The sequence below is a fragment of the Salvelinus namaycush genome, chromosome 5 (assembly GCF_016432855.1).
Source record: "Salvelinus namaycush isolate Seneca chromosome 5, SaNama_1.0, whole genome shotgun sequence".
NCBI lineage: Eukaryota > Metazoa > Chordata > Actinopteri > Salmoniformes > Salmonidae > Salvelinus > Salvelinus namaycush.
The window spans coordinates 9645095-9670664 of NC_052311.1; the positions used below are offsets into that span (position 1 = coordinate 9645095).

The 25570-nt window shown below is 45.7% G+C and overlaps 1 protein-coding gene across 1 annotated transcript; it reads left to right on the plus strand.

Annotated features, from left to right (window-relative positions):
- Window positions 1–25570, plus strand: LOC120046923 (coagulation factor VIII-like). The gene is made up of 26 exons (XM_038992471.1): window positions 1–299; window positions 504–604; window positions 724–846; window positions 2971–3183; window positions 3888–4064; window positions 4190–4293; window positions 4900–5020; window positions 5245–5506; window positions 7208–7373; window positions 7487–7574; window positions 7832–8049; window positions 8308–8458; window positions 8591–8800; window positions 9023–10358; window positions 10796–10961; window positions 11261–11509; window positions 11702–11930; window positions 12097–12279; window positions 12559–12675; window positions 13445–13516; window positions 13904–13989; window positions 14196–14357; window positions 18100–18244; window positions 18504–18652; window positions 24444–24626; window positions 24888–25570. Exons 1-26 carry the CDS (start codon window positions 148–150, stop codon window positions 25041–25043), a joined length of 5319 nt encoding a protein of 1772 aa, XP_038848399.1. The 5' UTR covers window positions 1–147; the 3' UTR covers window positions 25044–25570.

Here is a 25570-nt window from a genome sequence, read left to right on the forward strand (position 1 = left end):
ATCTCTCTGGTTTGGAACTTTCCCTTTAAATATCCCCCCTATCGGAAAATAACGGTAGTAAGTTGCCTGCTACGGTCCGGTCAGGGTATCTGACTTCTCGACCACCAGTGAATTGACGTTCAGTCAGACAGGTGCGCGTGCCTTGCGATGAGAACGCTGTTGATATCACTCCTCTGCGTCCTCAGCGGGGTGGAGGAGACCCTGGCCGTACCTGCCACGAGAGAGTTCTATATCGCCGCGGTTGAGATCGGTTGGGACTATCTCTACTGGGGCAGCGCTGACCCCGCATCAGAACAAAGGTGAAGTTCTCTCAAGTCATTACCTAATATCTATCCCAATTATTTTTTTAAACATTTTTTTGCGTCAATTTTGTTGTAGGCTTTTCTATTCAACTAAAATTTTCAAATGTATATCACTATGTAGCCCATTTTATTTGTTTTCATGTTTTAATCATTGATTTTTAAGCCTTTTTTTAAATATCCATGTTGATTATGAATTTGTAGGAGGAGGACCAAGGATCCCCCTCAGAAATACATAAAAGCTGTTTATAGAGAATACACTGATTCCACATATTCAGTCCCCAAGCCTACACCAACATGGGCAGGTATGTGTACTAACTTCATTCATTCATTATTAATTACTTTAAGTACATCTTTGGAATTATACGCTACCACACACACGCTCACACAGAGAGAGAGCTAAACAGAGTGTTTTGTGTTGCAGGTATCCAGGGTCCGGTGATCCATGCCCAGGTCAGTGACAGGGTGGTGGTGCACTTTAAGAACCTGGCGTCCCAGCCCTACAGTATCAGCCCTGTGGGGGTCAGCTACTGGAAACAGTCTGAGGGTAATGTCTTTATGTTTACCAACAAACTTACTACTGGAAACAGTCTGAGGGTAATGTGTTTATGTCTACCTACTAATTTACTACTGGAAACAGTCTGAGGGTAATGTCTTTATGTCTACCTACTAATTTACTACTGGAAACAGTCTGAGGGTAATGTCTTTATGTCTACCTACTAACTTACTACTGGAAACAGTCTGAGGGTAATATCTTTATGTGTACCTACTAACTTACTACTGGAAACAGTCTGAGGGTAGTGTGTTTATGTCTACCTACTAATTTACTACTGGAAACAGTCTGAGGGTAATGTGTTTATGTCTACCTACTAATTTACTACTGGAAACAGTCTGAGAGTAATGTGTTTATGTCTACCTACTAACTTACTACTGGAAACAGTCTGAGGGTAATGTGTTTATGTCTACCTACTAATTTACTACTGGAAACAGTCTGAGGGTAATGTCTTTATGTCTACCTACTAACTTACTACTGGAAACAGTCTGAGGGTAATGTCTTTATCTCTACCTACTAATTTACTACTGGAAACAGTCTGAGGGTAATGTGTTTATGTCTACCTACTAACTTACTACTGGAAACAGTCTGAGGGTAATGTGTTTATGTCTACCTACTAACTTACTACTGGAAACAGTCTGAGGGTAATGTCTTTATGTCTACCTACTAACTTACTACTGGAAACAGTCTGAGGGTAATGTCTTTATGTCTACCTACTAACTTACTACTGGAAACAGTCTGAGGGTAATGTCTTTATGTCTACCTACTAATTTACTACTGGAAACAGTCTGAGGGTAATGTCTTTATGTCTACCTACTAACTTACTACTGGAAACAGTCTGAGGGTAGTGTGTTTATGTCTACCTACTAATTTACTACTGGAAACAGTCTGAGGGTAATGTGTTTATGTCTACCTACTAATTTACTACTGGAAACAGTCTGAGAGTAATGTGTTTATGTCTACCTACTAACTTACTACTGGAAACAGTCTGAGGGTAATGTGTTTATGTCTACCTACTAATTTACTACTGGAAACAGTCTGAGGGTAATGTCTTTATGTCTACCTACTAACTTACTACTGGAAACAGTCTGAGGGTAATGTCTTTATCTCTACCTACTAATTTACTACTGGAAACAGTCTGAGGGTAATGTGTTTATGTCTACCTACTAACTTACTACTGGAAACAGTCTGAGGGTAATGTGTTTATGTCTATCTACTAACTTACTACTGGAAACAGTCTGAGGGTAATGTCTTTATGTCTACCTACTAACTTACTACTGGAAACAGTCTGAGGGTAATGTCTTTATGTCTACCTACTAACTTACTACTGGAAACAGTCTGAGGGTAATGTCTTTATGTCTACCTACTAATTTACTACTGGAAACAGTCTGAGGGTAATGTCTTTATGTCTACCTACTAACTTACTACTGGAAACAGTCTGAGGGTAATGTGTTTATGTCTACCTACTAATTTACTACTGGAAACAGTCTGAGGGTAATGTCTTTATGTCTACCTACTAACTTACTACTGGAAACAGTCTGAGGGTAATGTGTTTATGTCTACCTACTAACTTACTACTGGAAACAGTCTGAGGGTAATGTCTTTATGTCTACCTACTAACTTACTACTGGAAACAGTCTGAGGGTAATGTATTTATGTCTACCTACTAACTTACTACTGGAAACAGTCTGGGGGTAATGTCTTTATGTCTACCTACGAACTTAATACTGGAAACAGTGAGGGTAATGTCTTTATGTTTACCAACAAACGTACTACTGCAAACAGTCTGAGGGTAATGTCTTTATGTCTACCTACTAACTTAGCAACTTACCGTTAACACTAAATCTGCATGTCTACCTACTAACTTACCGTAAACTGTAAGCCACTGTCACATCCTAGCACTGGTGTTATAAAGTAGACTGAATCCAATAAAGGGCTTACCCACTATTTACTGTCTTGAATTACGTGAACAAGTGTGTGTGTGTGTGTGTGTGTGTGTGTGTGTGTGTGTGTGTGTGTGTGTGTGTGTGTGTGTGTGTGTGTGTGTGTGTGTATCTGCTATGTCAGTCTCTTAGTGTACATGCGTATATTCCTAGCAATATATCTCTTTCTCTCTAGGGGCCGGATACGATGACGCCACGTCTAGCCAGGAGAAGGAGGATGATGCGGTTGCTCCAGGAGGATACTACAAGTACGTCTGGGACATCAACCCTAAAGACGGTCCGACCGTGGGAGACCCAGAATGCCTCACCTACTCCTACTCCTCCCAGGTGGACACTGTACAGGACTTCAACTCTGGGCTCATCGGGGCTCTGCTCATCTGCAAATCAAGTTAGAGACACAACTTTATTCCTGCTATGTTACTCCCACTCACCTTACAGTCAGATACTCCAGAACTTTATTCCTGCTATGTTACTCCCACATACCTTACAGTCAGATACTCCAGAACTTTATTCCTGCTATGTTACTCCCACTCACCTTACAGTCAGATACTCCAGAACTTTATTCCTGCTATGTTACTCCCACGCACCTTACAGTCAGATACTCCAGAACTTTATTCCTGCTATGTTACTCCCACACACCCTCCACAACTTTCTCTCTACGTATCACACTCCCCTTACAGTACAGTCAGACCCACTGTGACACATATTTGCTTGGTAAAGGAGGAAATGAAAATGGCTGCTGGACTCATAGCTGACTGGGACTTATAATGTGCTCCGCTCTCAGTCATACAGTGATCATGTCCTACATAATGGAAAGGTTTTGTGAATAGAAGGTCTGAATCACATAATCACCTTACTAAGTAGGGATTGTCAATAGTTTACTGCACATGATGAAGCTTAATACCCAGACTGCCACATCGCCTGATTATTAAACAAATGAGCAATGGCCAAACAAGTAATTTCACCACATGAGTAATTTCACCAAATGCCTCAATTCACTAAATGCGTAAGTTCACCAAATGTACCTTGTGATATTCAGAGAAATCGACTAATGTGTTACCTGTATTATCTGCTTCCCTTGGGTTCTCCCAGCTGCATTTACAGATAATGGAGTTCGGAAAAGCAGAGAGTTTATTCTGCTCTTTGCTGTTTTCGATGAGAGTAAGAGCTGGTACGGAGAGGTGGGGAGTTTCCGGGAAAGATTTAAGAAGGCCAGTGCAAGAAAACAGTATCATACTATCAATGGATACGTCAACTCAACTTTACCAGGTCAGGAGCTAGTTTAGCATGTTACTGTATAGAGTCAACAGTTCAGTGTCCTGTTGTCAAGTATGTTGTAGTAGAAGACTCCAAAAGATGTTTTTGTGTGGGTTGGATGTTTGGTATGTGTGTAGGTCTGACGATGTGCCAGGGACGAGATCATGTGTTCTGGCATCTCATTGGAATGGAAACGTCTACAGGGATCCACTCCATACAGCTCCAGGATCACACTCTGCAGGTACAGCAGATAATTCAAGTTCAAATCAGGGTTTACTTAAAGTTGTCAACAAATCATAACTAATGGTCATATGTGACAATCAAACAAGATTTTCATTTGATAATTTTGCCAGTTCAGTTGTTATAAGTCGGCAGGTAGGGTGGCAGGTAGGTTAGTGGTTAGAGTGTTGGGCCAGTAACTGAAAGGTTGCTAGTTTGAATCCCCGAGCTGACAAGGTAAAAATCTGTCCTTCTGCCCCTGAACAAGGCAGTTAACCCACTGTTCCCCTGTAGGCCGTTTTTGTAAAATAAGAATTTGTTCTTAACTGACTTGCCCGGTGAAATAAAAAAATAAGTAGTTTGTGAGAATGTGTAACCAGTTCAGCAGCATTTCAGTGTGAGCCTAACTCTACCCTTGTCATTCCAGGTGATGGCCCACCGTAAGGTTACTGTAGAGATGACCCCTATGCCTAACTCTACCCTTGTCATTCCAGGTGATGGCCCACCGTAAGGTTACTGTGGAGATGACCCCTATGCCTAACTCTACCCTTGTCATTCCAGGTGATGGCCCACCGTAAGGTTACTGTGGAGATGACCCCTATGCCTAACTCTACCCTTGTCATTCCAGGTGATGGCCCACCGTAAGGTTACTGTGGAGATGACCCCTATGACCTTCACCACGGCGGAGATGAAGCCCAGCACTCAGGGGAAGTTCCTCATCAGCTGTCAGATTCAAGAACACCGCCACGGTAAGAGTATGTTCTCTCAAAGTTGTGAAATAAAGTTTTGATCAATTTCAAAGTTCGCAATTTGATTTGACACTCCTGTGTGAGGTAACAGAGTACATTTGTACATTTGAGCCAGAGTAGCATGAATTATTATGTGGTTGAGAATGTGGTATAAGGTGTTTATATTGCATCTATAAGGTGTCTTGTGAGTTGCTATAAGGTGTCTCTGTATGTTTTTGTTCCAGCGGGTATGAGTGCAGTCTTTAAGGTAGAGGACTGCCCAGAGCCTGTGACGGTGCCCGGTCCTGACGTGCGTCGGGTTCAGCAGTCTGAGGATAAGGAGGACTATGAATATGGAGATGACATGTTTGAGACCTTTGTGTTTAAGCCTGGGAAAGGTCAGGCTGTGGGGCGCTCCCGAGGGGGGAAGAACAAAATCTGGGTCCATTACATCGCTGCTGAGGAGATCATCTGGGATTACGCACCCCACCTCAGCCAGGGAGACAGGTAGGAAACCCCACCTCAGCCAGGGAGACAGGTAGGAAACCCCACCTCAGCCAGGGAGACAGGTAGGAAACCCCACCTCAGCCAGGGAGACAGGTAGGAAACCGCACATCAGCCAGGGATACAGGTAGGAAACCTCACATCAGCCAGGGAGACAGGTAGGAAACCCCACCTCAGCCAGGGAGACAGGTAGGAAACCCCACCTCAGCCAGGGAGACAGGTAGGAAACCTCACATCAGTGAGGGAGACAGGTAGGAAACCCCACCTCAGTGAGGGAGACAGGTATAAAACCCCACCTCTGTGAGGGAGACAGGTAGGAAACCCCACCTCTGTGAGGGAGACAGGTAAGAAACCCCACCTCAGTGAGGGAGACAGGTAGGACACCCCACCTCTGTGAGGGAAACAGGTACGAAACCGCAACTCTGTGAGGGAGACAGGTAAGAAACCGCACCTCAGTGAGGGAGACAGGTAGGAAACCCCACCTCAGTGAGGGAGACAGGTAGGAAACCCCACCTCTGTGAGGGAAACAGGTACGAAACCACACCTCTGTGAGGGAGACACGTACGAAACCACACCTCTGTGAGGGAGACAGGTAGGAAACCCCACCTCTGTGAGGGAGACAGGTAGGAAACCCCACCTCTGTGAGGGAGACAGGTAGGAAACCCCACCTCAGCCAGGGAGACAGGTAGGAAACCCCACCTCAGCCAGGGAGACAGGTAGGAAACCCCACCTCTGTGAGGGAGACAGGTAGGAAACCCCACCTCAGTGAGGGAGACAGGTACGAAACCCCACCTCAGTGAGGGAGACAGGTAGGAAACCCCACCTCAGCCAGGGAGACAGGTAGGAAACCCCACCTCAGCCAGGGAGACAGGTAGGAAACCCCACCTCAGCCAGGGAGACAGGTAGAAAACCCCACCTCTGTGAGGGAGACAGGTAGGAAACCCCACCTCAGTGAGGGAGACAGGTACGAAACCCCACCTCAGCCAGGGATACAGGTAGGAAACACCACCTCAGCCAGGGAGACAGGTAGGAAACCCCACCTCAGCCAGGGAGACAGGTAGAAAACCCCACCTCTGTGAGGGAGACAGGTAGGAAACCCCACCTCAGTGAGGGAGACAGGTACGAAACCACACCTCAGTGAGGGAGACAGGTAGGAAACCCCACCTCTGTGAGGGAGACAGGTAGGAAACCCCACCTCGATGAGGGAGACAGGTAGGAAACCCCACCTCAATGAGGGAGACAGGTAGAAAACCCCACCTCTGTGAGGGAGACAGGCAGGAAACCCCACCTCAGTGAGGGAGACAGGTAGGAGAGAGGGTGAAGGGCCGACAGGGAGAGAGGGGGGGGTAAGAGAGAGGGGGAGAGATAGAGAGGGAGAGCGATGCAGGGAGGAAAGAAGGAATAGGTGAATGAATAGGTGGCAAAGGTGGGAGAATGGGAGTGAAATGGAAAGGAAGAGGGAGGGAGGGAGGGAGGGAGGGAGGGAGGGAGGGAGGGAGGGAGGGAGGGAGGGAGGGAGGGAGGACCGAGAAAAGGAGAGGGTCAGAGAGACTGTGTATAGTAAGAGTTCAGATGGGAGGGAGGACCGAGAAAGGGAGAGGGTCAGAAAAAGACTAGGACAGGAAAGGGAGAGATAGCATTGCTCAGAGTTCATGATACTAACGATGCTGATACTACCCTCCCTCCATTGTCTCTGTGTTCCAGTCAACTGTTTTCGGAATACTTCCCCAGGGGGCCTCATCAGCTGGGTCATGAATATAAGAAGGTGGTGTATGTAGAATACACTGACCAGACCTTCACCAAGAGGAAATCACCTGTTAAAAGACTGCTGGGACCACTGCTCAGAGGACAGGTGGACGAACACTTCCAGGTGTGTGTACCACAATCAACAAAACAAACAAACAAACAAAAAGCATGTAAACAAAAAAGATGTATCTGAATAGATAGTAAAGAAAGTAAAGATCACTCTCATTGTTTCTTCAGATAGTGTTCAAGAACCTAGCAAGTCGTCCTTTCAACATATATCCAAACGGCCTCACCACGATTTCTCCACTGCGTAAAACAGGGAATGGTAAGATAAACAAAAAGGTGGCATTATGATAAGATAATATTGCTGGCTATGCATTTAGGTTTAGAATCATAACTAAGTCCTTCGTGGAATATAGTCATCATATGTGGTGTGTTTATATGTTGAGGTCTGGAGAATTTCATAAAAAGTGATTTTATAGTAATTTTATTAGTCTAATAGTCATTCTATTACACTAATAAAATCTCTTAGTCTCTTAGTCATTCCTGTTGCCCCCGTGGTGTCTATGTGTGTGTGTGTAGAGGGTGAAAAGGACCTTCGCTCACTGGCTGTACCCCCCAACGGGACATATGGCTACGTGTGGAAACTAACAGCAGAGGACGGGCCCCTGGAGAGAGACCCACAGTGTCTGACCCGTCTGTACCAGAGTACCATCAACCCTGAGAGAGACCTGGCCACTGGCCTCGTAGGACCACTCCTCATCTGCAAGAAAGACTCCATGGACACCAGGGGGCGGCTGGTGAGAATCGACACTTCATATGTCCATAATGACACACGGGTTGGTTTTTCGGACACAGATTAAGTCTTGGAATAAGAATAACGTTCAATGGAGAATAGAGATGTGTCCGGGAAACTGGCCCAATATGACATATCAATGCATTATCTCTCCTGCAGCTTGCTCAAGTCATACACTGATAACTTTGATTTTGCTGTTTGTAGCAGTGTGAGAGTATGTGAGATGTTGTGGTTATCCTAATCTAAGATGTCCAACTTGCAGGTGGGCCCAGATAAAGTGAAGCAGTTGATGTTCGCTGTGTTTGATGAAAACAAGAGTTGGAACATCAATGACAACATTCAGAAGTACAGCAGAGACCCCTCCATGGTCAACCCTACAGACCCTGACTTCTACAACTCCAATGTCATCTACAGTAAGTGGGGTTTTCCTGCCTGGTTATCTTGTATTTCTTGATGAAGGTGGTGACACCTCCTTCATGTCTGCTCTGTCACCCCTCCTATGTTTTAGATTTTGATCTGGATCTTGATCTCATTTTTGTTTACAGATGTGAACGGGATCATGTTCAACGGGCAGATGATCCAGCTGTGTAAGGATGACGTGACCTTCTGGCACCTGGCCAACGTGGGGACACAGAGCGACTTCCTGTCCGTCTACTTCACAGGAAACCCCTTCATGAGGGACAACGTGTATGAGTCCGTTCTCACACTCTTCCCAATGTCTGGGGAGACTGTTACCATGGAGACCGAGCTAATTGGTAAGGTCAAATGACAATGTTTGTTTCTCAGCCATTGCTGTTTTTGATGCTGCTGCAGTTGTGTTCAGTAGGCATAAATTGGAAGAACATTTTTGAAACAGAGAGGTGCTACAGGTCCATTAAGAACACAGGTTTCACTACGGTGCGCCCTACTAAAACCTAACCCTGACCTGAGAGATTTTTTTCTGAAGTGTTGTGAGCTGATGTTTATTTAATCCTCAGGTGAGTGGGAGATCAGTGCTTTCGACAGTAGCCTGAAAAGCCGTGGCATGAGCGCCCGCTACTCCGTCCTGTCTTGTAACATTGAACTGCTTGTGGACAACGAGGACCTAGAGTACGGCCTGGAGGACGTCCTGCCTGATTACGTAGACCAGTTCTTCAAACCGAGATCCCTCCGCCCCCGGCTACAGAACAGGACCGTAGCCGTCAGAGTCTGCAGGAAGCAACCCAGCTTAAACCAGAACACGACAACACCGAAAACAGGAAATTACACAGATAACGAAGTCGCCATCGGAGAATCTGGGGACCACGGGTCTGATAACAATGTCACATTTAAGGCAGGGGACCAGAGGTCAATCTGTGAGGTCAGGTATGTGACGGTGTTGTCTGCTGACGAGGAAGGCAACCTGCTCTCCCAGGGAGGGATCCCCACAGACGTTCTGAAGCAACTGGAGAAGGATGGAGAGTGGAAGGCTTCAGAGACCCAGGAGGGAGGGGGCCTGGGTGGGGAAAAGGGGGGGAAGAGACAAAGACGCCAGGCCAGGGTAGAAGGAGGAGAGGATGGGGAGGAGGTAGAGGAGGGTGGTCTGGGCAGGAAGCAGGGGGGGAAGAGACAAAGACGCCAGGCCAGGGTAGAAGGAGGAGAGGATGGGGAGGAGGTAGAGGAGGGTGGTCTGGGCAGGGAGCAGGGGGGGAATGGAAGACAGAGACGCCAGGCCAGTTTGGAGGGTAGAGAGAGCAACAAGCTAGCGGAGAACTGTGAGGAGGAGGTGCTGAAGGAGTGGAAGGGCCGGGTATATGGGGAGGCGCTGGAGCAGGAGCAGAGAGAGGAGCAGAAGGTGGAGGTGTTGGATCAGCAGGAGGAGCAGGGACAAAAGGGGGAGTTGGATCGAGATTCACATCCTCTAAGCACATATCACGCAGATAAGGACCCTCTACTCTTGGAGTTAGATGGATGGAGGGATCTAGACCCCCTGAAAAACACTTTGAAAGCGCTCCCGGATCAGCTGAAGGTGCAGCAGCAGAGGGAGGAGCAGAAAGCTGGGGAGGTGCATCCCCTCAACAACAACCCTCACACAGATCCGGACACACCTCTACTGGATTTGTTGGATCTAGACTTCTCCAATGTCTCCAATGACAACGAGACGGCTCCCAGGAACGCAGTGTCTCTGGAGTATGATGACTATAGTGAGAAGGACACTGTGGCACCCTACAAGGGGACAGAGGACAACCTGGACCTGAGGACCACAGATGGACATTACCGCAGCTACTACATCGCTGCGCAGGAGATCACATGGGACTATGGGATCAGGAAACCACATCAGCTCATAAAAACAAGGTAGTGTTTGGTTTTTGTAAGTATCTGGTTTCTTGGACACTTATGTTTAGTCTTTGAGCAGCACTTTCAATGGAGAATTTCAATTGAATATGCCTCTTAGTCTAGAACTAGGCCTAGTCTGTGTCTGGCCCTATCTGTTCATTAAAGAAATCCTGTTTCTGATTGATCAGCTCAATCTAAAAGACAAGGAAAAGCTGCTCTCTAGTAGCTCCGATGCAATACTTTATTTACCAACGTTCCAACGACAGGCTGTCTTTTATCAGGCTATTGATCAACGGCAAGCTGTCTTTTATCAGGCTATTGATCAATGGCAAGCTGTCTTTTATCAGGCTATTGATCAATGGCAAGCTGTCTTTTATCAGGCTATTGATCAATGGCAAGCTGTCTTTTATCAGGCTATTGATCAGCTCATCAACTCCCAACTGTTCCCTCCCCAGAGAGAGGCGTAGGGGAATGAGGAAGTTCCTGGTGGAATATAAGAAGGTGGTGTTCAGGGCCTACAGTGAGAGAGACTTCCAGATCCCCGTCACCAGAGGAGAGCTGCAGGAACATCTGGGACTCATGGGCCCTATCATTAAAGCTGAGGTCAACGACCTCCTTACCGTGAGTGCCCCATTCACTGATGTTTCAAATCAATTCATATTTTGGTGGCCTTAGCTCAACTACTAGTAACCTCGTCAAGGTGTTTCGGAGTTCTTGGTGTTATGGCTAAGGTGTTGGACAGTTTCAGGAACCATGGTTTGAATCCAGGTTGCATTACCCCCTGAATTCACTGCAATATTATTTTCATGGCATATTCTCAGATATCATATTCTGTATATAATGCTGTTAAACATTTACTTGATCTTAACCTTGACCCGTTATCTTTGTCTTGATGCTGATCTTGATCTTGACCTCGACAGGTGACCTTCAAGAACATGGCGTCCAGGCCGTACTCCCTGCACCTCCATGGAGTGTATGATAAGACCCAGGGTGATGGATGGACCCAGACCCAGTGGGGGTCCTCCAGGCCTGGGGTGGCGGGGGTCCCTGGGGAGGCGGTCCAGCCTGGGGAGGTCAGGGTCTACACCTGGAGGATCACCAGGAAGCAGGGGCCCACCGCTGCAGAGTTTGACTGTAAGGCCGGGGCCTACTACTCTACACAGAATAAGGCAAGTGGCACTGTCAACATTTCCTCTACCTGTATATTAAAAAGCTAGCTCATAGTTAGGCCTCATAACTGTCTTTTATTTTTGTTAGACAGCTTATCAATGTTTTGACATGATTTTCCCTGCATGCACTTTGTTGTTCTGGCATGTGTATTTGACTGTGTGGCTTTGTGTTCTGTTCTCACCCCTCAACAGGTGAAGGACCTCCACTCCGGTCTGATTGGCCCCTTAGTAATCTGTAAACCAGGCACCCTCCACCCCCAACTGAACCTACAGCCCAACCTACAGGAGTACGCCCTCCTCTTCCACACCTTCGACGAGACCAAGAGCTGGTACCTGGACGAGAACATCCGTCAGTACTGCATCCCACCCTGCCAGGCCCGGAGAGATGACCCCTGGTTTCAACTCAGCAACAAGTTTGCAGGTAAAGTTACTCAGACTCCCTCCTAATATCAATACTAGTTTCATAATAAATACATTAAAATAGATTTCTAGTGAATTTCTCTGTTTGTTTAGGTTCATACTCATATCTGATCGATTGTTTGTGTTTGAGATTCATTTCTCTGGAAAATCTTTCCTTGTTACCGTAGCGATAAACGGCTACGTGGCAGAGACACTTCCTGGTCTGATGGTTGCCCAGCACCAGCAAGTCAGGTGGTACCTGCTGAATGTCGGGGGCAACGGGGAGTATCACGCCGCCCACTTCCACGGTCTGCCCTTCAGCATTCACAAGGAGCAGGAGCATCGCATGGGGGTGTACAACCTCTATCCTGGTAAATCCACACACTAAAAACCACACACACACACACGCAAACACATACACAACCACAGTTACCACACACACACACACACACACACACACACACACACACACACAACCACGCAAATGCACACACAGACACACACACACACACACACACACACACACACACACACACACATACTGTGCACACACACACATACACATGCCCACACAATAAAATAATAGTCAATCATAATGAATCAATCAAGAATGTCACCTGTCCCACCTTGGTCTCTGTCCCCCTCTCCAGGTGTGTTTGGCACAGTGGAGATGAGGCCGGCCACGGTGGGGACCTGGATGGTGGAGTGTACAGTTGGAGAGCACCAGCTGGCCGGCATGAGGGCTAAACTACTGGTCTACAACCCACGTAAGTAGCCTACCACACCTCCCAACCCATGTAGGTACCACACCTCACAACCCATGTAGGTACCACACCTCACAACCCATGTAGGTACCACACCTCACAACCCATGTAGGTACCACACCTCACAACCCATGTAGGTACCACACCATACAACCCATGTAGGTACCACACCTCCCAACCCATGTAGGTACCACACCTCACAACCCATGTAGGTACCACACCTCACAACCCATGTAGGTACCACACCTCACAACCCATGTAGGTACCACACCTCACAACCCATGTAGGTACCACACCATACAACCCATGTAGGTACCACACCTCACAACCCATGTAGGTACCACACCTCACAACCCATGTAGGTACCACACCTCACAACCCATGTAGGTACCACACCTCACAACCCATGTAGGTACCACACCTCACACCCCATGTAGGTACCACACCTCACAACCCATGTAGGTACCACACCTCACAACCCATGTAGGTACCACACCTCACAACCCATGTAGGTACCACACCTCACAACCCATGTAGGTACCACACCATACAACCCATGTAGGTACCACACCTCACAACCCATGTAGGTACCACACCTCACAACCCATGTAGGTACCACACATAGTTACCTCACAACAGCTTTACTCAGTAGACTGAGACAGAAGTGTGAAATATGTTATTTGGAATGTCTTAGAATGACATTGTTGGTTATTTTTTGTGAAATGTGGACAATAAAAAAAATAGAATGTAATTTTCTGAGATTACCTGGCAGGATGCATGCAGCCTCTGGGGTTGAGGTCGGGAAGAATAGACGATTCCCAGATCACGGCATCAGACCACATAGGTAAGCAAGTTTCAGCAATGCAAGAATGTTAACACAAGAATGTTACTACGCACCTCTCCATCATGATAGCTGATGTGTGGCAAGCGTTTTGACAGAAAAAAGATTGCTTCACATTGGTGGTGGAAGAGGTGAGTTGCCCCTTGCTATGTAAAAGCACTTTAAACGCTTGAAAAGCGTTATAAAAATCCAATAAATTATTATTATTAATTTATTTGAAGTCAGGAAGTTGGCTCATACACAGTATACGCATAAGTAAGCCTCTAGAATGGAGAAATGTTACCATGATGAATCGGTGACATACTGTTTATGAAAACACAGTATACTCTACTCTGTGTTAGGCCTGCATAGAGTTAGCCAGTGGGATTGAATGCATATATGTGTTGCCAGGTAACTGGGAGGCCAGGCTGGCGAGGCTGGAGCTATCTGGTTCTGTCAACGCCTGGATGGGCACGAATCAGAAATCATGGATCCAGGTTCAACACTAAACTTCCTGTTGTTCTATGAAAGATCCTTGTAGATTGAAAGGCCATCTGGTTTAGCTGCCCCTGTCTTTTGCATGGTTGGGGTCCATTCCATTTAAATTCAGTAGATTTATGTTTTCCTCAGTTCACTTCCTGAATTGACTGAATTGAAATGGACCTAGCCCCAACTCTGGTCTCCTGTTGTGTCTCCTATGTAGGTGGACCTCCAGAGACCCACTCTGCTCCATGGGATTCAGACCCAAGGTGCCAGAGCCTCTCTGGGCCTGAAGGACTACTTCATCGTGCACTTCACCCTCTCCTACAGCCTAGACCAGGAGACCTGGACTAACTACAGGGGGAACAGTACCACGCCATCCTACGTCAGTATCTTACATGTACCTTAACCATCTGTACCAGTACCTACTGGCTAGTACTGTACCCACAAAGCATGAGCTTAATTGTGTACCACACAAACCAGCAGTCAGTGAGAGCAGGTAGGGAGAGCAGATAGTGAGAGCAGGTAGTGAGAGCAGGTAGTGAGAGCAGGTGCATGTATCCTTTTGTTACTGTAAATGTCATCAATGCTTAAAATATTTCTGAGTAATTCTATGCATTACTGTGGTGTAGCTGTTCTTAGCCCCCTAAGGTTGATGTCTGCCCCAGTGCAAATATTCAATTAGCATAATACAAAAATTCCCATAAAAAGAGATATCTGTTTTTTTTGCAATGGATGCGTCTCAATACATCACATCCGCCTATGTCTCGGAATACACCTCTGCTGTCTTCAACCAGGATCTCAGCGATCACTGCCTCATTGCCTGCGTCCGTAATGGGTCCACGGTCAAACGACCACCCCCCATCACTGTCAAACGCTCCCTAAAACACTTCAGCGAGCAGGCCTTCTAATCAACCTGGCCCAGGTATCCTGGAAAGATATTGACCCCATTCCGTCAGTAGAGGATGCCTGGTTATTCTTTAAATGTGCTTTCCTCACCATCTTAAATAAGCATGCCCCATTCAAAAAATGTAGAACCAGGAACAGATATAGCCCTTGGTTCACTCCAGACCTGACTGCCCTTGACCAGCACGAAAACATCCTGTGGCGTACTGCATTAGCATCGAATAGCCCCCGCGATATGCAACATTTCAGGGAAGTTAGGAACCAATATACACAGCCAGATAGGAAAGCAAAGGCTAACTTTTTCAAACAGAAATTTGCATCCTGTAGCACAAACTTCCAAAAGTTAAAGTCCATGGAGAATAAGAGCACCTCCTCCCAGCTGACTACTGCACTGAGGCCAGGAAACACTGTCACTACCGATGAATCTACCATAATCAAGAATTTCAATAAGCATTTTTCTATGGCTGGCCATGCTTTCCACCTGGCTACCCCTACCCCGGTCAACAGTTCTGCACCCCCCACAGCAACTTGCCCAAACCCCCCCGCTTCTCCTTCACCCAAATCCAGATAGATGATGTTCTGAAAGAGCTGCAAAATCTGGACCCCTACAAATCAGCTGGGCAAGACAATCGGGACCCTCTCTTTCTAAAATTATCTGCCACAATTGTTGCAACCCCTATTACTAGCCTGTTGAACCTCTCTTTTGTATCGTCTGAGATCCCCAAAGATTGGAAAGCTGCCGCAGTCATCCCACTCTTCAAAGGGGGTGACACCCTAGACCCAAACTGTTACAAACCTATATCTATCCTACCCTGCCTTTCTAAGGCAGCCAAGTTAACAAACAGATCATCGACCATTTCCAATCCCACTGTACCTTCTCCGCTATGCAATATGGTTTCCGAGCTGGTCATGGGTGCACCTCAGCCACGCTCAAGGTCCTAAACGACATTATAACCGCCATCGATAAAAGACAATACTGTGCAGCCGTATTCATCAACCTGGCTAAGGCTTTCGACTCTGTCAATCATCGCATTCTTATCGGCAGACTAAACAGCCTTGGTTTCTCAAAGGACTGCCTCGCCTGGTTCACCAGCTACTTCTCAGACAGAGTTCAGTGTGTCAAATCGGAGGGCCTGTTGTCCGGACCTCTGGCAGTCTCTATGGGGGTGCCATATGGTTAAATTCTCAGGCCGACTCTTTTCTCTGTATACATCAATGATGTCGCTCTTGCTGCTGGTGATTCTCTGATCCACCTCTATGCAGACGACACCATTCTGTATACTTCTGGCCCTTCTTTGGACACTGTGTTAACTAACCTCCAGACGAGCTTCAATGCCATACAACACTCCTTCCATGGCCCCCAACTGCTCTTAAATGCAAGTAAAACTAAATGCATGCTCTTCAACGGATCGCAGCACCCACCCGTAGCACGCGCTCCAGCAGGTATATTTCACTGGTCACCCCCAAAGCCAATTACTCCTTTGGCCGCTTTCCTTCCAGTTCTCTGCTGCCAATGACTGGAATGAACTGCAAAAGTCACTGAAGCTGGAGACTCATATCTCCCTCACTAACTTTAAGCATCATCTGTCAGAGCAGCTTACAGATCATTGCACCTGTACATAGCCCATCTGTAAATAGCCCACCCAACTACCTCATCCCCATATTGTTATTTTTTTTTTTTTTTGCTCCTTTGCACCACAGTATCTCTACTTGCACACTCATCTTCTGCACATCTATCACTCCAGTGTTTAATTGCTAAATTTTAATTATTTTGCCACTATGGCCTATTCATTGCCTTACCTCCCTAATCTTACTTCATTCGCACACACTGTATATAGACTTTTCTATTGTGTTATTGACTGTATGTTTGTTTATTCCATGTGTAACTCTGTGTTGTTGTTTGTGTCGCACTGCTTTGCTTTATCTTGGCCAGGTCGCAGTTGTAAATGAGAACTTGTTCTCAACTGGCCTTCCTGGTTAAATAAAGGTGAAAAAAAAATTATAATAAATAAATGCCGTCACTTCCACATCTGCGGTGAAAGGTGACAGAGCTAGAGCGGTGTTTGTCAGACCATGAGACATCCCGGAAATCGGTCTTCTCACAAAATCATCTGTAGCATCCGAACGGTTTGGCCTGCAACCTATTATGACCCCTCTATGGAAAGATGAGACTCTCACGAACACGATTTTATTCTCTGTTTTGCTCTACGAACTCCACTCGTCTGAAGTTGGTACAGTCGATCTACCAACTTCTGTCTGTAGCGTCCGAACCGTTTGTGCTACACACTAATATGTGATGCACCTCTGTGGAAAGATGAGACTCTCACGAACATGTACATGTTGGTTGTTCTGCACTAGGATGCCCACAGGCCTCACAAGACTCATCTGAAGGTCCCCAGGTACCAGTTTAAAAAAAAGATTGTAAATATATGGAGACTGTTTAATGCCAAAAATATATTAAATACCCCCCAAAAAAGTTTCCTGATATTTCTTACATATTTCTTACATCTCTCAGATGTAGGACAGACACTTCAGAACAAACTTCATTTAGATTTTTTTGGGGGGACTATCTGTTGTTCAATGTAGTGAATCTGTTATTCTACGCATTTGTATGGGCTACTTCAAGGGGTCTTAAAATTCCAAATCAAATAGCTAAACGATCCTTGGTATGACCTTCTTAAAACAATTCCATGTAGATTATTATAAACTGGGTGGTTCGAGCCCTGAATGCTGATTGGCTGACAGCCGTGGTATATCATTCCATATACCACGTGTATGTCAAAACATGTATTTTTACTGCTCTAATTACATTGGTAACCAGTTTATAATTACAAAAAGGCACCTCGGGGGTTTGTGGTATATGGCCAATATACCACGGCTAAGGGCTGTGTCCAGGCACTCCGCGATGCATCATGCGTAAGAACAGCCCTTAGCCGTGGTATATTGGTCATATACCACACCCCCTCGTGCCTTATTGCTTAAGTAGGCTTAGATGGGGCTTAGACTCTGATGGCTTAGTAATAAGAGGGGAATCCAGTGTGAGGAATATGTGAACCCTGGGCTTGTTTATTTACATTTTGTCCTGTACTGTTAAATTGTATGTTCTGTTTCTCCCTCCTGTTAGCGCTCTTAAAGGGGGCACACACCAATTTAACATGAACATGAACACAAATACTACAATGCTACTTCTTGTACTTACTATTGACTTCTGTTTATTTCAGATATTTAACGGTAACCTGGATGGCTCAAAGGTGAAGGAGAACCATCTGTTTCCCCCAATCCTGGGGCGCTACATCAGACTGCAGCCTGTCACCATCCAGAGGAACCCTGCTCTTCGCATGGAGCTGCTGGGCTGTGACCTCAACAGTGAGTCCCTGTGGCAGTTAGGAACACCTTTGTAACAGCTTGTAACAGCTCAGATTACGTTTAGTGGTGGTGTATGTTGAGAGGTATATCAGCAGGTAGTCCGTGGTTAGGGGCCAGGGAGGAGGTGCAAGGGACGGTCAGATCTCAGGTGCTGGTGAATAGAATCCCTGAGAGAAGGAAGAAGGAAAACATGAGAAGATGCCTGCAATTTCAATCTAGGATCTTTGTGTGTGTGCGTGTGCGTGTGCGTGTGTGTCAGGCTGCTCCTTCCCCCTGGGTCTCCAGAGGAGGTCGGTCCCAGACAGCAGCTTCAGAGCCTCCTCCTTCCTGCAGACCTGGAGGCTCTCTTGGAGCCCCGCCCTCGCACGCCTCCGCCAGGACGGCAGCGCCAACGCATGGCGCCCCAAGGTACACACATTCACAACACACACACACACAAAGTCAAACCACACACACTTTCCTGCCATCCCCTCCCTCTGTTACTGTATTATATTATCAGTTATATACCAGATATAAATTATATTAGCTATATTACTTTCTTCAAAAGACTAGTAGAAAGTCCATATCATATCAATGTTTTAGCAATGTGCAAATAGTTGTAGTACGAATAGCATGGGAAGATAAATAAACAGATAAATATTGGTTGTATTTACAAGCTGCATCCCTATCTCACCCCATAGCCCTTTGGAAATACATCTGTGTGTTTATTGCCAATTTTAAATGCACACTTTTGTTTGTGTACATGGATTTTATAATGTCATATGTTTTTGCCCGAACACCGCTTTCCATCAATTTGTATAGCAGACACTCATGTGAAATTGAGTCAAAAGCTTTTTTGAAATCAACAAAGCATGATAATACTTGTCAATAAGGGTTTGCAGGGTGTATACGTGGTCTGTCATATGGTATTTTGGTAAGAAGACAATTTGACATTTTCTCAGGACATTGTTTTCACTGACTGAGGAAATGTTGGAGTCTGCAGCAGACAATTTTTCTGAGATTGCTTTTGACGCATATTCCTCTCTAACTAATAGGGTCATATTTGTCTCCACTTTTGTGGATTGGGGTAATCAGTCATTGGTTCCAAATATTGGGGAAAATGCCAGAGCTGAGGATGATGTTAAAGAGTTTAAATATAATATATTCGTGGTCTGTATGTTTTATCATTTCATTTAGGATACCATCAACACCACAGGACTTTTTGGGTTGGAGGGTTTGTATTTTGTCCTGTAGTTCATTCAATGTACTTTGAGAAGCCAGTGGGTTCTGGTCATCTTTAATAGCTGATTTGTAGGGTTTGTAGTTGATCATGTACAGTGGCAAGAAAAAGTATGTGAACCCTTTGGAAATACCTGGATTTCTGCATAAATTGGTCATAAAATTTGATCTGATCTTCATCTAGGTCACAACAAAAGACAAACACAGTCTGCTTAAACTAATAACACACAAACAATTAAACCTGTTCATGTGTTCATTGAACACACCGTGTAAACATTCACAGTGCAGGGTGGAAAAAGTATGTGAACCCTTGGATTTAATAACTGGTTGACCCTCCTTTGGCAGCAATAACAACCAAACGTTTTCTGTAGTTGCGGATCAGACCTGCACAACGGTCAGGAGGAATTTTGGACCATTCCTCTTTACAAAACTGTTTCAGTTCTGCTATCTTGAGGTCATGCCACGGCATCTCAATTGGGTTGAGGTCAGGACTCTGACTGGGCCACTCCAGAAGGCGTATTTTCTTCTGTTGAAGCCATTCTGTTGTTGATTTACTTCTGTGTTTTGGGTCGTTGTCCTGTTGCATCACCCAACTTCTGTTGAGCTTCAATTGGCGGACAGATAGCCTTACATTCTCCTGCAAAAGGTCTTGATAAACTTGGGAATTAATTTTCCGTCGATGATAGCAAGTTGTCCAGGCCCTGAGGCAGCAAAGCAGCCCCAAACCATGACGCTCCCTCCACCATACTTTACAGTTGGGATGAGGTTTTGATGTTGGTGTGCTGGTCCTTTTTTTTTCTCCACACATAATGTTGTGTGTTCCTTCCAAACAACTCAACTGTAGTTTCCTCTGTCCACAGAATATTTTGCCAGTACCGCTGTGGAACATCCAGGTGCACTTTTGCAGACTTCAGACGTGCAGCAATGTTTTTTTTGGACAGCAGTGGCTTCTTCCGTGGTGTCCTCCCATGAACACCATTCTTGTTTAGTGTTTTACGTAATAGAGATGTTAGCATGTTCCAGAGATTTATGTAAATCTTTAGCTGACACTCTAGGATTCTTCTTAACCTCATTGAGCATTCTGCGCTGTGCTCTTGCAGTCATCTTGCAGGACAGCCACACCTAGGGAGAGTAGCAACAGCATGCGACAGCTTTTAGAGACACCTTTGTAACCCTTTCTAGCTTTATGCAAGTCAACAATTCTTAATCTTAGGTCTTCTGAGATCTCTTTTGTTTGAGGCATGGTTCACATCAGGCAATGCTTCTTGAGAATAGCAAACTCAAATTTTGTGAGTGTTTCATATAGGGCAAGGCAGCTCTAACCAACATCTCCAATCTCGTCTCATTGATTGGACTCCAGGTTAGCTGACTCCTGACTCCAATTATCTTTTGGAGAAGTCATTGGCTTTGGGGTTCACATACTGTACTTTTCTAACCTACACTGGGAATGTTTAAATTATGTATTCAATATAGACAAGAAAAATACAATAATTTGTGTGTTATTAGTTTAAGCACACTATGTTTGTCTATTGTTGTGACTTAGATGAAGATGAGATCAAATTGTATGACTAATATATGCAGAAATACAGGTAATTCCAAAGGGTTCAACATACTTTTTCTTGCCACTGTATATGTTTTTTCTGTTTGCTCTTTGTTATAGAGCCGAAAAGATGTGCTTTATCCATACATTCGGTTCGATTCTAGGGATTCTTCAATTACATTGAGCTGATTTCTTAGGGTATTTCTGTATTGTTTTAGTGATTCACCATAGTTAAGGCGTAGGCTCAGGTTTTCTGGGTCTCTGTGTTTTTGGTTGGATAGGTTCCTTAATTCCTTTCTCGGGGTTTTGCATTCTTAATCAAACTATTTGTGATTGTTGTTCATTTTCTTAGCGTCTCTGCTTGATACTTTTTGATTTGATAGAGAAGCTGAAAGGTCAAATATACTGTTTAGGTTTTCTACTGACAAGTTTACACCTTCACTATTACAGTGAAACATTACGTCCAGGAAGTTGTCTGAAAGGGATTGAATTTGTTGTTGCCCAACTGTTTTTTGGTAGGTTTCCACACTACATTCCTTCAATCTATAGTGTTTCTTACTATTATGCAGTTCCTTTGGCTTTGATGCCTCATGGTTGAGTATTTCTCTCTTCAAGTAAAGTGTGATTTTGCTGTGATCTGATAGGGATGTCAGTGAGATGACTGTGAATGCTTTGAGAGACTCTGGGTTGAGGTCTGTGATAAACTAAGGGATGAGTTGTAGGCGTACCTACCGTAGGAGTCCTCTTGAAGCCAACCATCGACTATGTACAGACCCAGCGTGCGACGGAGCTGCAAGAGTTTCTGTAGGTTGTTTTGTCATAGTTGTGTCTAGGGGGGCATATTGGGGAGGGAATGCTGTCGCCTCCAGGTAGGTGTTTTGTCATAGTTGTGTCTAGGGGGGCATATTGGGGAGGGAATGCTGTCGCCTCCAGGTAGGTGTTTTGTCATAGTTGTGTCTAGGGGGGGCATATTGGGGAGGGAATGCTGTCACCTCCAGGTAGGTGTTTTGTCATAGTTGTGTCTAGGGGGGCATATTGGGGAGGGAATGCTGTCACCTCCAGGTAGGTGTTTTGTCATAGTTGTGTCTAGGGGGGGCATATTGGGGAGGGAATGCTGTCGCCTCCAGGTAGGTGTTTTGTCATAGTTGTGTCTAGGGGGGCATATTGGGGAGGGAATGCTGTCGCCTCCAGGTAGGTGTTTTGTCATAGTTGTGTCTAGGGGGGGCATATTGGGGAGGGAATGCTGTCACCTCCAGGTAGGTGTTTTGTCATAGTTGTGTCTAGGGGGGCATATTGGGGAGGGAATGCTGTCGCCTCCAGGTAGGTGTTTTGTCATAGTTGTGTCTAGGGGGGCATATTGGGGAGGGAATGCTGTCACCTCCAGGTAGGTGTTCTGTCATAGTTATGTCTAGGGGGGCATATTGGGGAGGGAATGCTGTCACCTCCAGGTAGGTGTTCTGTCATAGTTGTGTCTAGGGGGGCATATTGGGGAGGGAATGCTGTCACCTCCAGGTAGGTGTTCTGTCATAGTTGTGTCTAGGGGGGCATATTGGGGAGGGAATGCTGTCACCTCCAGGTAGGTGTTCTGTCATAGTTGTGTCTAGGGGGGCATATTGGGGAGGGAATGCTGTCGCCTCCAGGTAGGTGTTCTGTCATAGTTGTGTCTAGGGGGACATATTGGGGAGGGAATGCTGTCACCTCCAGGTAGGTGTTTTGTCATAGTTGTGTCTAGGGGGGCATATTGGGGAGGGAATGCTGTCACCTCCAGGTAGGTGTTCTGTCATAGTTGTGTCTAGGGGGGCATATTGGGGAGGGAATGCTGTCACCTCCAGGTAGGTGTTCTGTCATAGTTATGTCTAGGGGGGCATATTGGGGAGGGAATGCTGTCACCTCCAGGTAGGTGTTCTGTCATAGTTATGTCTAGGGGGGCATATTGGGGAGGGAATGCTGTCACCTCCAGGTAGGTGTTCTGTCATAGTTGTGTCTAGGGGGGCATATTGGGGAGGGAATGCGGTCACCTCCAGGTAGGTGTTTTGTCATAGTTGTGTCTAGGGGGGCATATTGGGGAGGGAATGCTGTCACCTCCAGGTAGGTGTTTTGTCATAGTTGTGTCTAGGGGGGCATATGGGGGAGGGAATGCGGTCACCTCCAGGTAGGTGTTCTGTCATAGTTGTGTCTAGGGGGACATATTGGGGAGGGAATGCTGTCACCTCCAGGTAGGTGTTTTGTCATAGTTATGTCTAGGGGGACATATTGGGGAGGGAATGCTGTCACCTCCAGGTAGGTGTTTTGTCATAGTTGTGTCTAGGGGGGCATATTGGGGAGGGAATGCTGTCACCTCCAGGTAGGTGTTTTGTCATAGTTGTGTCTAGGGGGGGCATATTGGGGAGGGAATGCTGTCACCTCCAGGTAGGTGTTTTGTCATAGTTATGTCTAGGGGGGCATATTGGGGAGGGAATGCTGTCACCTCCAGGTAGGTGTTTTGTCATAGTTATGTCTAGGGGGGCATATTGGGGAGGGAATGCTGTCACCTCCAGGTAGGTGTTCTGTCATAGTTGTGTCTAGGGGGGCATATTGGGGAGGGAATGCTGTCACCTCCAGGTAGGTGTTTTGTCATAGTTGTGTCTAGGGGGGCATATTGGGGAGGGAATGCTGTCACCTCCAGGTAGGTGTTCTGTCTCTCACTCTGTCTTTCTCGTGGCCCCTCTCCATTGTTGGGGCGGCAGGTTAGCCTAGTGGTTAGAGCGTTGGACTAGTAACCGAAAGGTTGCAAGGTCGGATCCCCGAGCTGACAAGGTAAGAATCTGTCATTCTGCCCCTGAACAAGGCAGTTAACCCGCGTTGGACTAGGCCGTCATTGAAAAAAAAATGTATTGTCTCTCTCTCTCCTTCTTTAGCTCTCTCTCTCTCCTTCTTTAACTCTCTCTCTCTCCTTCTTTAACTAATCACATTTACTGCCTTCCTCTGAAAACACTGGACAATGGTGATTTTCCAACTTATCAGACTGGTGTTACTTTTAAGGGTTGGTATGTGAGCAACACTTGTAATTGGTAGATAGAGGTCAACTGTGCCAAGTGTTCTCTGAAACTGAATAGTCAAGGATAGGTGGAGAAATAATGTAGAATCAGTGACCAATATCTATTGCAAGAGTGACCTTTTTTGAGCTTGATGTTCTTTCCCTAGAAGACACTCTAGGAATCAATCAAGAGATACAATTGCTTGTAATGGTCACATGCTGTGGTAGAAGTGTTGTAAATTAGTTTTTTTTTCTGTGTCAGTCTCTATTTTCTTCCGTCCTTTGTTTCAACTGTTTTAAATCTTGTTTTTAATACTTGTTCCTGCCAAAACCAGCATCTGGACCTAGACTCACTGCTGTGCACAGTATCTCTTAACGTTTTGCACCTGTTATAACCCACCCCCCTACCTCCCTCTCTCCTCCAGGTCAATAACCCCCATGAGTGGCTGCAGGTGGACTTCCTGGTTATGAAACGCATCACAGGGGTTGTGACTCAGGGGGCGTGGTCTATTCTGACTCAAATGATGGTGACAGAGTTCTCCGTAACCATTAGCGATGAAGGTCACTCCTGGTCCAACGTGGTTGACGAGGAATCGCAAAGAGAGAAGGTATCACACACACATCACTCATTATCTTCAGATTTATCACAGGCTACGTTTCAGTACACACACATCTTCCTTAGCATGCAGGGTCAAATGTGATTTGAAACCTCAGAGAAGTTAAGATTATTTAAGGCAAAATGTTACCAGGCAGATTTACAAAACCTGATGTTGTAAAGAGTGCAAATAGTAACATGTTTAACTTTGAGTTTACAAACTGTGATTTATGTGAGCCAGCTCTGTTTGACTCTGCCTCCTCCTTCCTCCCAGATCTTCTTGGGGAACAGTGAGCCAGATGAGGAGATGCTGAACCTCTTTGATCCTCCTCTATTTGCCCGCTTCATACGGATCCACCCCAGAGGCTGGGTCAACGACATAGCCCTGCGCCTGGAGTTCATGGGCTGTGACACCCAGCAGCGTCTCTGAGAAACAGAGACAGGGCAGGGGGCCCCACTGTGCAGCTCCACACTCAAGCCCACCTCATCATCATCTCTTCCCTAGAGAATATTTAATGAGCATATCAGTGATGTGATGATCATGAAATAGTCATGTCATTGATGGATGAACAGAGTAAGTGAATCTAGGTAAAAGGTTTGTTTAGCTAGGTTCACGGTCATATATGATATACTGTTGTAACTGTCTATTGATGAGCTTCAGCTGAGAATGACTCTTAGGTCTGGTCACTCCACTATCAACACATTACGTCAGTTTATGAAGATTGACACTCACGGACAGTTTGTTCGTCTCATTTACAATGTATACTGCTACTAACACTATGACTTCTGACATTCCAGCTGTGATCAACCACATGTAAATAGTACAATTTAAATGTTATTATTTGTCTGGATGGATGTATGCACAGTATACTATACAGTACTGCACATGCAATATATCATATGCACTGAGGGGAGAGGGATTTAGTTTATATTGTTAAATAAACAGAGGTCACTGTT